General features: G+C 47.5%; 1 protein-coding gene and 1 pseudogene across 2 annotated transcripts in view; one reads left to right on the top strand and one right to left on the bottom strand.

Moving 5' to 3' along the window:
* Window positions 1-6,957: 6,957 nt before the first annotated feature.
* LOC116408634 (proteasomal ATPase-associated factor 1-like) overlaps window positions 6,958-14,245 on the bottom strand; it is a 73,787-nt gene continuing 66,499 nt past the window's right edge. The window contains exons 5-9 of one of the 2 annotated variants that reach the window (XM_031896332.1): window positions 9,707-9,805; window positions 9,165-9,315; window positions 8,180-8,378; window positions 7,943-8,030; window positions 6,958-7,061 (exon numbers count right to left, since the gene is read on the bottom strand). In XM_031896332.1, coding sequence (XP_031752192.1) covers window positions 6,981-7,061; window positions 7,943-8,030; window positions 8,180-8,378; window positions 9,165-9,315; window positions 9,707-9,805 — 618 coding nt within the window. In that variant the 3' untranslated portion in view covers window positions 6,958-6,980. Of the gene's footprint in view, window positions 7,062-7,942; window positions 8,035-8,179; window positions 8,379-9,164; window positions 9,316-9,706; window positions 9,806-14,245 lie in introns of both variants that reach the window. The other variant, XM_031896333.1, reaches the window with a different exon arrangement.
* Window positions 13,798-14,245, top strand: part of LOC116406442 — a 954,163-nt pseudogene continuing 953,715 nt past the window's right edge.

Raw genomic sequence — 14,245 nt, 5'->3', positions numbered from 1 at the left:
CAGGCTTTCCGTAATTCAGAGCTTTCTGGGTGCCGGGTTTCTGGATAAGGGATCCCATACCTGTCCTGTAATTGGGGAGTGGCAAGGGCAGATCAGGGGCATGATCATGCATGCATGGGGTTTTATCTTTTCTTATTGGTGTCCCAGTTTAGTGGTTGGAAGAACCCACCAACCAGGGCCCTGCTAATATGGGGCACCATAATTATGGACGGTAGCCTTGACATGATTACAGTAATAACCAATCAAATGTCTTTAGAGCAAACAATTTAATTGTTTGTATAGAGGTTGATAACAAGGAAAGCAATTAGTGCAATATACAGTGCCAGTTAGACAGCTGCATCAGGAGCGCCCCCTTGGGAACAAAAAACAAAAACAAAATCCTCCATGCAGATACTTAGCAGTTAATGGATCCTTCTCCACCAACCACCATGACACCCCCCAGTAGGGCACTTAACAGGTAGAGAGGGTTCATTATGTTCTGCCATTCCATCGGACATGGTGCAACAATTAATCACTTTTGGAATAAGTCACCATTTGTGACTTTTGGCTGTTAAGTTCCATGTTCTGCCCAGGAGTGGAGGCCCACTTTGACGACAGCACGAAAAAGATTTGTGGGCTTGAAAGTTTAATGAGAAGATAGGGGAGAGGGGCAATTGAAGAGCTGAGCTACTTGGATTGGGGACCTGCAGAGTTAAGTCATTGTACCATGAGGAACAACTGCCCCCAACTCTGGGAAACCTTCTGCCGAATAGATTTCTGAGCTCCCAGCAGGCTGTGCTAATTTGGCTTTCAGGAGCCTAATGTCCCACTTGCTTGGAGACTGCAGTAATGAGCTATGGGTCACTTGTGGCCATACGTGCCGCACCGGTACCGGCCCGCCGACCCGGCCCGAGTCATGGGACTCACTTGTTGGAGACTGGGAACGCTTCAGTTTTCCTTTGCGCTTTGCTTTTCTGCCTTTGCTCTGAGCAACAGTCGGACCCTTTTCTGTCTATATTTTAGGAAAGGCCCAGTTGGTTACTAACAGTTAGCATTATCGTCCAAGGCTGTAGCCATACAGGAGGCATTTACTGTACTGGAGACATGGGGCAAAGCAGTTTCTAAAATCACTAAGCTTGCTCACAGTTTAAACGGCTGTATTTACTGTTACCCAATACAATCCTTTTATTAATAAGATTGAGCCTTCAGTGAAGTCCACAAAGCCAGAGATAATTTAACCCCGTCTGTCCTCTTTCATTTTGCCAGAAAATATGCAGGAAGCCCGGCCTTATCAATGGGTCTGTACAATTCATGGTGGGTGCACCAAATGGTTAAAGTCTTACCCTGCTGTTATTCTATAACATTTAGAGCTGTTTTCAACTACAACTCCCAGCATCCATGTTCTAAAGGGATGGTTCCCCTTTACTGTAAGTCTAACTTTTAGTGTGTTGTAAAATGGGCAACTCTTAGCAACTTTTCAATTGGTCTTATTATTTATATATAGTTTTTATAATAATTTGCCTTCTTCAAACTCTTTCCAGCTTTCAAATGGGGGTCACTGACCCCGGCAGCCAAAACCTATTGCTCTGTGAGGCTCCAGTTTTATTGTTATTGTTACTTTTTATAGCCTATTTTTCTATTCAAAAAAAGTATACCAGATTCTCATTTCAATGACTTCCTGGTTGCTAAGGTAGCTTGGATCCTAGCAACCAGACAGCTGCTGACATTCCAAACTGCGGAGCTGCAAAACAAAAAATAGAAATAATGAAATGCTTCTGTGCAGTTGGTCAGTTTTCAGAGTAAACCCCAGGGATTGTCCCTGTGCATGATGGGTAGTGGACAAGGGTACAAAAGGCAGGGATACCAGGTCACTTGAGAATTGAGGGAAACTTCTAGAAAGTTCAATGTGAATACAATCAGCGCAGCCCTGCAGCATGCATTTATCAGAAGGGCTAATAACCCCAACAGTGGGTCTGTGGGTGCTGTAGCCTCGTTCTCCCTGGTTGCCCCAAAAGCAGTGTTTCCTGGAGAGCAATGGCCTCTGGGTCAGTAAGTGGGCGGGGAGAGGTTACAGCCCCTTACACCCCTCAGGTCCGTTGGTAGGTTCCGCTGCTGGACATGGCCATCACTTCCTCCCCTGCGAATGTTGGTCAGTCGGCCGCCCAAGGTTTCTTGTTCACTTGTCTCTGGGTCATGTGAGTAGCCAATCTTCCATTTGATTGGTCAGCCTGCTTCCTTATTAATCATGCAGGATAGGGAGTGTAGCTGCCCCATTAGTGCATCAGGCTTTGGCCTTTAGGCCTCAGTAGCCGCAAGTTCTAATTCTGCACTCAGACAGGCAGTGTCCATAGGGGGTATGGGGTAGGGGTAGGGATAGGGGTAGGGTAGGTATAGGGGATGGGGTATAGGGGGTAGGGATAGGGGTAGGGATAGGGATAGGGATAGGGGGTAGGTGATAGGGGTTGGGATAGGGGGTAGGGATAGGGGTAGGGGATAGTGGTGGGTATTGGCATTAAAAATCCCAAGTGCAATCAAACCCATGAGCAGACAGAATATAATCAAACCAGTTATGATGCAGGTAAGTGCACTCAAGCCCAGTGGCGTAACTACTCTGTCCTGGGCCCCCCTGCAAAAATAATCTTCAGTGGGGCTCAGTGTGGAGTAGCAAAATGACCAGGCTCCCTGCCCTTACGCATCTTCCCTCCACCCCTCCATGCCCCCCAATTTGTGTATAAATTCCGCTCCCCTACCTCAGAGCCAGCACGGAGTGGGGATGCAAAATGGAGGAAGCAGATTCTGTGGTCTGGGCCCCCCCGTCCCCTGTATTGTTAGGCCTGACTCAAGAAAAGCCTCCGTGTAAGAACCCTAACGGGAAGTTACTAATTACTGAGAATGCACGGCTAATTGCCCATATGTAAGGGCCCTTAGGGCAAACTCCACTGCCCCCCAATGAACTGACTGCTCATTAGCACATTCATTAATGGAACTATTTATATCAACTACATCAGCTGTTTCTATTGGGAACACTGAGCTTCACCATGTGAACAAGTAGAATGACTGGTTATTGGCCCCCAGCAGTTACAGAGTGGGGGTCCTGTATAGTTACCCCCCGGCTATTTAGTAATATATAGGGATGCACTGAATCAGTAATCTCAGATTGGCCGAACCCCAAATTCTTTGATAAAAATTCCATTTTATATGATAAAAAGTCATACGATTTTAGGGTTCGGTTCGGCCAGGAGAGTGGCCGACTGCCCAACCAAATCCAGAACCAGTGCCTCCCTCGTAATATAATTTCTGAGTTTGTATCATGGCAACTGTGGTTGAATTAAAAAGTTTAACTTTTTGCCCCAGCTGGGGTTGCCACCCGTCCAGCATCGGACCGCCCCTTTACATCACAACTCCGCCCACCTACATGATTGACCCTGCCCTTCTACATCTCTGGCCTGCCCTCTTCATTGCTGCCCGGTATCGTTACACACAAATGTTGGCGGCCCTAATCCTTGCAACCCCGCCTTCCTGTTTTGGGGGGGGGGTATTTATATGCAACAAATTCCTACAATTAATGAGAGTAGATTTCAAGTGAAAGTACAGAGCACAATAATGGAAAGTGGAAGCAAAAGTCACAGCAAAACATGAATTTATTTTCTCAATTTTTAGCGCTAAAAATCACAAAAAAAAGTTTTTTTTTCCTAAGATTTAATCTGCGTCCAAATGGCTAAATATCCGTATATATCGGAACAGAGCGAGTAAGCTTGGGGAGATGGAGTCATGCTGGGCAGATGTCACGGCATTTAGGGCATAGAGGCACCAGGAATCCGTGGGGCAACGTGAAGTCAATTCATCTTATCAGGGCCGCTGCTGGCCAAATGGGTGCCCTAAGCAGAAATTTACTTTGGTGCCCCCTCCCCCAAATATTACGGAAGTAAAAATAAAAAAAAAAACACTATAGGGGCCCCACACACAGTGCCCCATAGTAAGTGCCCCCAATTGCCCCCATAGATTGACTGAACTATCCGGGAGAGCGGGATGCGCTATAAAAACCGGCGGGACAGTGTTGGGGGGTATGTTATAATATAAAAATTTTTTTTTTGGAGCAGCTGGGATGGTGCCCCCCGGGGAGTTGGTGCCCTATGCAGACTGAGTACTCTGCTTATAGGGCAGCGGCCCTGCATCTTATGTCTTTCTTCAACGTTTGGAAGATCACTAGTGATGAGCGAATCTGTCCCGTTTCTCTTCGCCAAAAGATTCATGAAACGGCGAAAATATTGCGCGTCTAAAAAAAATTTGTCGCCTACGGCTTTTCTTTTGTTACCCTACTATCCTTTTTGTCGACTATCCTTTTTGTCACCCGCGACTATCCTTTTTTTGACGCGCGACTATCCTTTTTGTCACCCGCGACTATCCTTTTTTGGACTATCCTATTTTGGACTATCCCGCGACTATCCTTTTGACGCACGACTATCCTATTTTGTCACCCGCGACTAACTATCCTTTTTCTATTCTTTTGACGCGGGTGAAACGCGCCTGGTAAAACATTTCGCCCATCACTAATTATCACCAATTTAAGACCTAAGTAGAAATCTTTATAGACTGTCACCTACAGGATATTATCACCTACATTCTATATAAACCCAATACAAACACATACAAGAGGCATATAAAGGAGATCGTAGCGAGGGACTTTTTTTTCTTACATTATAAAAGCTCTAAGATTATAGACGTTAATACCTTGGGGATGAAGAGATTTCAATGTATCCACCAACTCTCCCGTTTTATGGTGTCACCCCCTCTCCAATGTGGCTTGACTAATTCAATACAAACCATCTCAGCTCCCCTGGAGATTTATGATGCTTTTTGTTTAGACACTAAGGGGCTGATTTACTAATCCACGAATCCGAATGGGAAAAATTCGGATTGGAAAACGAACATTTTGCGACTTTTTCGTATTTTTTGCGACTTTTTCATAGCCGTGACTTTTGTGAATTGTCGCGACGTGAATTGTCGTGACTTTTATAGCCATTACGACTTTCGCGAATTGTCACGACTTTTTCGTATTGAGCGCTAGAAAAAGTCGCAAAATACCGATCATTGCGAAAAAAAACGCATTCGGATGCTTTTCGGACGTACGTGGATTAGTAAATGTGCCCCTAAATGTTTCTTATACCCTTTATATTAGGGATGCACCCAACCCCTCTTATCGGCCAAACCCCCAAACCCACCCTGACGGATTCTGCCGAATCCCGAACCAATTCCTGACTAGCAAATGCTAATTAGGACCAGAACGGGTTAAAAATTGCCGCGCGCGTAGTGAAAATTTCCCCCCCCTGACCATTTAACCCTTTCCGGATGCTAATTAGGATTTGGTTCGGCCGGGACTGTGGATTCAGCCGAAACTGAATCCGTTAAAAAAAGCCTGGAATCACCCGAATCCCAAACTGAATCCCAAACTGAATCCGGGATTCCCTACTTTATATATATTATTAATATGTTCTCCTATTATTTCAGACTCCTATTAGATTTCCCTACGTAGTAAAGGCCACAATGGCACTCCAGTACCTACATTACAGTAACCGAGTCGTATTTCCTGAATTGTAAAATGATCTCCAGTAGTAGAAGTTTTATGGCTGTACTGAAAGACTTTACAAAGACTACATGGAAATAAACCCTGATAGGGGTTTTCCTTTTCTTTTTTACACGGTCACAGGCATATACCAACTGTGGCACCCTGGGAAATATGGCTGCCCCATGGAATAAACACATTATTATGCTTATTGTATTTAGCTGTATCTGTTACTACCATTCCTCCTCCCTTGTGTGCCGGTTTTATGACAACGTCAATACTTTCCATTAGTTCCACAACTGCCTGCCCAATACATATCCTGCAATAGCCGATAGGTTAAATCAGGGGTCCCCACCGCCGGGCCGTGGACGGTTAGGCACCGGGCCGCGCAGTTCCCGCATCGCACACGTAAAGGCATGAAATAGCGTGCCGCACACAAGAAGGCGCGACAAAATGCATAAGGCGCGGAGAACGTGACACGCGCACAAAGGTGCAATAAAGCGCACGCCAACGCCTAAAATTCGTGCGCAGACCCCCCGGTCCGTGTATTTTTTTACTTTGTGTTTTATAAAGAGCTATTTTTGGAGTTGACCCTTTCCAAAGGAATCGCTGGAGTGATGAATATTAATATCTTTATGTCTGTTATGATTGGATAGATGCATTTGGGAATGTTATCGTCTTATAACAGGCAATTCTTCCTTTTAAATGCACTTAAGCAGTGGGCCGTGATAGACCAGTGCTAATGCCGTGATCTAGACCAGTGGTTCTCAAACTTCCTAATGCTGTGATCTAGACCAGTGGTTCACAACCTTCCTAATGCCATGATCTAGACCAGTGTTTCTCAACCTTCCTAATTCCGTGACCCCTTTAATACAGTTCCTCATGTTATGCTAACCCCCAACCATATTATATTCCTAAGTCCATCAGAAATATGTGTTTTCCGATGGTCTTAGGCGACCCCTGTGAAAGGGTCGTTCGACTCCCAAAGGGGTCCCGACCCACAGGTTGAGAACCGCTGCACTAAATGACTCCAAATTGTCAGTCTGGAACCCAGAGCGCCGTTCCCTCACACACAGATGCTCTTCCCTCGGTGAATCCTCCGATGGCTCGTGAGGGACGCTCTGTACTTAAAGCACTTGCCGCACTCGGGGCACACGTAGGGTCTATCCCCCGCGTGCAGACTGAGATGCTCCAGCAGGCCGGCTCTGTGGGAGAAGCATTTCTCACAGTAGCTACAGGTGAATGGTCTCTGCCCCGTGTGGCTCTTGTGATGCCGGATCAGGACGGATTTATTCGAGAAGCATTTGCTGCATACGGGGCACTGATGTAGCAGTAGCTTCTGAAGCATTTCCCGCAGAAGGAGCACACAAACTGCCTCTCGTTGTCGGGCCCCAGCCTTTGGCTGTAGTGTTTGCCGCTCTCTTTCCCACATTTGGCGTCAGCTTGTTTCTGGGAAGTGATTACGGCGGAGATTTTGGGGCGGTTTCCCGGTGGCGCAGAAGAACCCCTTTTTCCATCGCTTGGGAGACAATTAAAATCAGATTGGATTTTGAATTCATAGATTGGGTTTATCCCAACTAAGATATAATTACCCCTTATTGGGGCAGAACAGCCCTATTGGGTTTATTTAATGGTTAAATGATTCCCTTTTCTCTGTAATAATAAAACAGTACCTGTACTTGATCCCAACTAAGATATAATTACCCTTATTGGGGCAGAACAGCCCTATTGGGTTTATTTCATGGTTAAATGATTCCCTTTTCTCTGTAATAAAAAACAGTACCTGTACTTGATCCCAACTAAGATATAATTACCCCTTATTGGGGCAGAACAGCCCTATTGGGTTTATTTAATGGTTAAATGATTCCCTTTTCTCTGTAATAATAAAACAGTACCTGTACTTGATCCCAACTAAGATATAATTACCCCTTATTGGGGCAGAACAGCCCTATTGGGTTTATTTAATATTTCAATCACCCCAATAATCTCCTTACTGTACACTCTATACTGTACATTCCTCTGCCCTCCCCCCCACCAAATTTTCTGGAAATGCTCTGTCTGCCTGTCTCCTTGTTGTACAATAGTCTGCCCCCCACCAGCCCCTTTACTATACATTATGCCCCTACCTAGCTGCTCAATAACCGCCTTAGGGTGAAGACACAGAGCTATTAGTAGCAGCTACTTGTCACTGCTACTAAAAAACAATGCTGATCATTTACTAATAACTGTGTGTTTTAGCAGAGGCAGTTCTCAGTATTGTCTATGGCAGGGCATATTCTAGAGTTTAGTAGCCCTGAGAAAGTAGCTGCTACTAGTAGCCCGGTGTGTCTTCACCCTTAGTGTGGGTGGAACAATGTATAGTAAGGAGATTGCTGCATTTACATGCAGGTCTCTACTCACTGATTGGCGGCTGTGCAGGCTCACTCCCTCCAATGACTTATCCTCTCGGGCCAGTACCACCAGCTTGCCTTCTGTTCCTACTTCCCTGCTACCTGGGAAATACAAACAGCTGCTACTCACAAGTTACAAGCTGTTGGACAATGCTTGCCTATGGCAGAGCTAGAGATCCTCAGCCGGAAGATCCCAGTGGCAGCTCTAGCTCTTAAAGGGCAACTTGATTTGTTTAAAAACCAGAACTTACTAGGAGTTTCCTTGGGAGAGCCCAGATTGACTGCGTTTCCAACCTCGGCCACAGCGATGGCGTTGATAGGAGAGTAGGAGTCATCGACCACAGCTATGCAGGCGCCTTGGGCAGAGTCCCATAACCGAGCCGTGCCGTCCTGCCCCGAGGAAATGACATTCTGTCCATCGGCCACAACAGCTATGTCCAGGATACCTGTAGGACACATTGCTTCATGGGTAACTGTATCACTGTATGGGCTTCCCACTTACTCATTGTAAATGGTAAATATATATAATATATGGTAGAAATGCCACTACTGCTCCATATTGCACCACAGTGGGGATCATTTATCAACACTGGGCACATTTGCCCTTGTGGCATTCATTGTTCTTCATGCAGCGGGTTTAAAAAAAAATAAAAATAAGCCAATCTGATTGGTTGCTATGGGTAACTGCCCATGGGCAAATTTGCCCAGTGTTGATAAATGAGCCCCACTTGTGTCCTATCCAGAGGGTTTGAGCTCTCCATTATTGTGCATTGCTCAGCAGATGCAGGCAGAAAGGTCTATGTAAATACAGCGATAAGCACTCAGAGTCCTCTATCAAAAGAAAAACAGGATTTATTTTCTCCTTTTGTGTATAAATGTTCTTCTGTGTCAGACTTCCTGCTCTCAGAAAAATACTTCTACCAGTCTGCTCAGTTTGCTCCTCTCTCCCTCCCTTCTCCTGCTCCCCCTCCCATAAGAATTCACTCCCCCTCCCAACTGTGTAATCTGATCTAAAAGCAGCCAGAGCTGCAGCACAGAAGCTACTGAGACCAAGCTAAAATGGCAGCTGCTATCTTAAACAAACAGAGGGAGCTTCTAGGTCTGTTACTCAGGCATGTAAAGCTTTCTGCAGAATAAGTATAAGGTTCTAGGTGGCACTAATGTGCCTAATCTATTGGCAGTAAAATGCCCAAATGCCTTTCTTTCTCCTTTAATGACATTGTTGTGGTTACTTCCTCTGTGTCCTTTCATCGTCGCTAAGCAGCTTCCATCATTCACGGACCAGACCTTCACCAGCGAATCCAACCCGCCGCTCAGCACCTCCTGCCCCGAAGGGAAGAACTTGCAGGAAAAGACGTCCCTTGTGTGACCTTCCAGCACGCTCTGCAATAACCAAACAATGGCCTCTGTATATAAGGGTATCGGCGGTGTATGGCTGTAATATGATGGGCCGGAGGCAGCCGGACGGGTGATCTATTCATGGGGGGCTGCCACCTCTCTCTGGGGGTGCTACAGAGAGACAGGGAATTCAGGGATTTAGACCAGGGAAGTATTCAGCTACTTGTAGTTGTTTTGATTAAAGTATGGAGTGCAAGGCTGAAGCTTGAGAACGGATTTCTTATTCTTCTTAGTGTGCAGTGGGCACCCAGATCTAAGTGCCCCCCAGTCTAATTCACCCCTAGTTCTGCTCCTGCATACTGACATGGAAAAGGGGCATCTGGAATTCATGCTCGGTATGGCAGGGGGTAACCTCGGGGAAGCTCCCCTTTCCTACCTTTACTTCTGTATTATGGGTCTCCCACACCTTAAAGGTCTGATCTGTGCTGCTGGAGACTCCCAGGTCCCCTCCGCTGGAGATGTCCAAGTAGCTGACCTGTAGGAGAACGCAGAGAGACACGATGTGAGGAGCAACAAGGAAAGCATTCAAAAACGGGGAGCAGCCCCCTAAGTTTGCTCATAGCCTGTACAGAGAGATACCATAAAACTATGGCACATAGGGATTCCCCTGTACTAAGCACAATTCAGCAGGAACAGCCCCCTAAGTTTGCTCATAGCCTGTACAGAGAGATACCATAAAACTATGGCACATAGGGATTCCCCTGTACTAAGCACAATTCAGCAGGAACAGCCCCTAAGTTTGCTCATAGCCTGTACAGAGAGATACATAAAACTATGGCACATAGGGATTCCCCTGTACTAAGCACAATTCAGCAGGAACAGCCCCCTAAGTTTGCCATAGCCTGTACAGAGAGATACCATAAAACTATGGCACATAGGGATTCCCCTGTACTAAGCACAATTCAGCAGGAACAGCCCCCTAAGTTTGCTCATAGCCTGTACAGAGAGATACCATAAAACTATGGCACATAGGGATTCCCCTGTACTAAGCACAATTCAGCAGGAACAGCCCCCTAAGTTTGCTCATAGCCTGTACAGAGAGATACCATAAAACTATGGCACATAGGGATTCCCCTGTACTAAGCACAATTCAGCAGGAACAGCCCCTAAGTTTGCTCATAGCCTGTACAGAGAGATACCATAAAACTATGGCACATAGGGATTCCCCTGTACTAAGCACAATTCAGCAGGAACAGCCCCCTAAGTTTGCTCATAGCCTGTACAGAGAGATACCATAAAACTATGGCACATAGGGATTCCCCTGTACTAAGCACAATTCAGGAACAGCCCCCTAAGTTTGCTCATAGCCTGTACAGAGAGATACCATAAAACTATGGCACATAGGGATTCCCCTGTACTAAGCACAATTCAGCAGGAACAGCCCCCTAAGTTTGCTCATAGCCTGTACAGAGAGATACCATAAAACTATGGCACATAGGGATTCCCCTGTACTAAGCACAATTCAGCAGGAACAGCCCCCTAAGTTTGCTCATAGCCTGTACAGAGAGATACCATAAAACTATGGCACATAGGGATTCCCCTGTACTAAGCACAATTCAGCAGGAACAGCCCCCTAAGTTTGCTCATAGCCTGTACAGAGAGATACCATAAAACTATGGCACATAGGGATTCCCCTGTACTAAGCACAATTCAGCAGGAACAGCCCTAAGTTTGCTCATAGCCTGTACAGAGAGATACCAAAACTATGGCATAGGGATTCCCCAGTACTAAGCACAATTCAGCAGGAACAGCCCCCTTTGCTCATAGCCTGTGTATAGAGGTTAATATGAGGGATTCCCCTGTACTAAGCACAATTCAGCAGGAACAGCCCCCTAAGTTTGCTCATAGCCTGTACAGAGAGATACCATAAAACTATGGCACATAGGGATTCCCTGTACTAAGCACAATTCAGCAGGAACAGCCCCCTAAGTTTGCCATAGCCTGTACAGAGAGATACCAAAAACTATGGCACATAGGGATTCCCCTGTACTAAGCACAATTCAGCAGGAACAGCCCCCTAAGTTTGCTCATAGCCTGTACAGAGAGATACTATGGCACATAGGATTCCCCTGCAATTCAGCAGGAACAGCCCCCTAAGTTTGCTCACATTCCAGTACCCTGCTCCAGAGGTCAACATACACAGACCCCGTGCCAGAGCTCATAAATACGCGTGACTGAGTCTGTGGCATCCACTCATTCACAGCTGGCTCCCCCATGGCTATTCCCGCATAGTACCCTCACTTACATGAGGCACAACAGCCTCCCCAGCCCAATAAATAGTGAGTTTGTCTGTGGCACTTTACAGCCCCCTGGATTCAATCCAGTACCCAAGAGGCACAAACAGCCCCCCAGCCCAATAAATAGTGACTGTCTGGGCACCCTTACAGCCCCCCCCCTTGCATTCCAGTCCCAGAGGCACAAACAGCCCCCCCAGCCCAATAAATAGTGACTGTCTGTGGCACCTTACAGCCCCCCTGGCATTCCCAGTACCCAGAGGCACAAACAGCCCCCCAGCCCAATAAAGTGACTGTCTGTGGCACCTTACAGCACCCCTGGCATCCCAGTACCCAGAGGCAAAAAAACAGCCCCCCAGCCCAATAAATAGTGACTGTCTGTGGCACCTTACAGCCCCCCTGGCATTCCCAGTACCCAGAGGCACAAACAGCCCCCCCAGCCCAATAAATAGTGACTGTCGTGGGCACTTACAGCCACCCTGGCATTCCCAGTACCCAGAGGCAAAAAAACAGCCCCCCCAGCCCAATAAATAGTGACTGTCTGTGGCACTTACATCCCCCCTGGCATTCCCAGTACCCCAGAGGCACAAACAGCCCCCCCCCCAGCCACATAAATAGTGACTGTCTGTGGCACCTTACAGCCCCCTGGCATTCCCAGTACCCAGAGGCACAAACAGCCCCCCCAGCCCAATAATAGTGACTGTCTGTGGCACCTTACAGCCCCCCCTGGCATTCCCAGTACCAGAGGCACAAACAGCCCCCCAGCCCAATAAATAGTGACTGTCTGTGGCACCTTACAGCCCCCTGGCTTTCCCAGTACCCAGAGGCACAAACAGCCCCCCCAGCCCAATAAATAGTGACTGTCTGTGGCACCTTACAGCCCCCCTGGCATTCCCAGTATCCAGAGGCACAAACAGCCCCCCCCCAGCCCAATAAATAGTGACTGTCTGTGGCACCTTACAGCCACCCTGGCATTCCCAGTACCCAGAGGCACAAACAGCCCCCCCAGCCCAATAAATAGTGACTGTCTGTGGCACCTTACAGCCCCCTGGCATTCCCAGTACCACAGAGGCACAAACAGCCCCCCCAGCCCAATAAATAGTGACTGTCTGTGGCACCTTACAGCCTCCTGGCATTCCCAGTACCCAGAGGCACAAACAGCCCCCCAGCCCAATAAATGTGACTGGTCTGTGGACCTTACAGCCCCCCGGCATTCCCAGTACTCAGAGGCACAAACAGCCCCCCAGCCCAATAAATAGTGACTGTCTGTGGCACCTTACAGCCCCCCCGGCATTCCCAGTACCCAGAGCAGCAAAAACAGCCCCCCCAGCCCATAAATAGTGACTGTCTGTGGCACCTTACAGCCCCCCTGGCATTCCCAGTACCCAGAGGCACAAAACAGCCCCCCCAGCCAATAAATAGTGACTGTCTGTGGCACTCTTACAGCCCCCCCTGCATTCCCAGTACCCAGAGGCACAAACAGCCCCCCAGCCCAATAAATAGTGACTGTCTGTGGCACCTTTACAGCCCCCTGGCATTCCCAGTACCCAGAGGCACAAAACAGCCCCCCAGCCAATAAATAGTGACTGTCTGTGGCACCTTACAGCCCCCCCCCTGCATTCCCAGTACCCAGAGGCACAAACAGCCCCCCCAGCCCAATAAAATAGTGACTGTCTGTGGCACTTACAGCCCCCTGGCATTCCCAGTACCTCAGAGGCACAAACAGCCCCCCCAGCCCAATAAATAGTGACTGTCTGTGGCACCTTACAGCCCCCCGGCATTCCCAGTACCAAGAGGCAAAACAGCCCCCCCAGCCACAATAAATAGTGACTGTCTGTGGCACCTTACAGCCCGCTGGCATTCCCAGTACCCAGAGGCACAAACAGCCCCCCAGCCCAATAAATAGTGACTGTCTGTGGCACCTTACAGCCCCCCTGGCATCTCAGTACCCAGAGGCACAAACAGCCCCCCAGCCCAATAAATAGTGAGTGTCTGTGGCACCTTACAGCCCCCCCCCTTGCATTCCCCAGTACCAGAGGCACAAAAGCCCCCCAGCCCAATAAATAGTGACTGTCTGTGGCACCTTACAGCCCCCCCCCTTGCATTCCAGTACCCAGAGGCACAAACAGCCCCCCCAGCCCAATAAATAGTGACTGTCTGTGGCACCTTACAGCCCCCCTGGCATTCCCAGTACCCAGAGGCACAAACAGCCCCCCTCAGATACTATGGATAAAGGCCAAGCACAACTATCAGTGAGGATGCTGTGAGGGAGAGAATGCTTCTGTATAATGCTTCTTACTTCTGTATTATACAGGTATGGGACCCATTATCCAGAATGCCTCCGGACCTGGAGTTTTCCGGATAAGGGATCTTTCTGTAATTCGTATCTCCTACCTTAAGTCTGCTAATAAAATTATTTAAACAGTAATTAAACCCAGTAGGTTGGTTTTGGCTCCAATAAGGGGTAATTATATCTTAGTTGGGATCAAGTACAGGTACTGTTTTATTATTACAAAGAAAAGGGAATCATTTAACCATTAATTAAACCCAAGTAAGTAAGAGGTATTTAACCCTTGGAGCCTATCACTAAACTGACCAAGAGGGTAATGTATTAACCCTTTTTAGTAGGTAAGAAAAGGCTAAATCACCGGGGTGTGCCAAACACAGACCTGGCATGGTTG

This window comes from Xenopus tropicalis, chromosome 2, assembly GCF_000004195.4.
Source record: "Xenopus tropicalis strain Nigerian chromosome 2, UCB_Xtro_10.0, whole genome shotgun sequence".
NCBI classification, from domain to species: Eukaryota; Metazoa; Chordata; class Amphibia; order Anura; family Pipidae; genus Xenopus; species Xenopus tropicalis.
The sequence above is the reverse complement of the archived record's forward strand: the minus strand, read 5'-3'. Positions and strand labels throughout refer to the sequence as shown.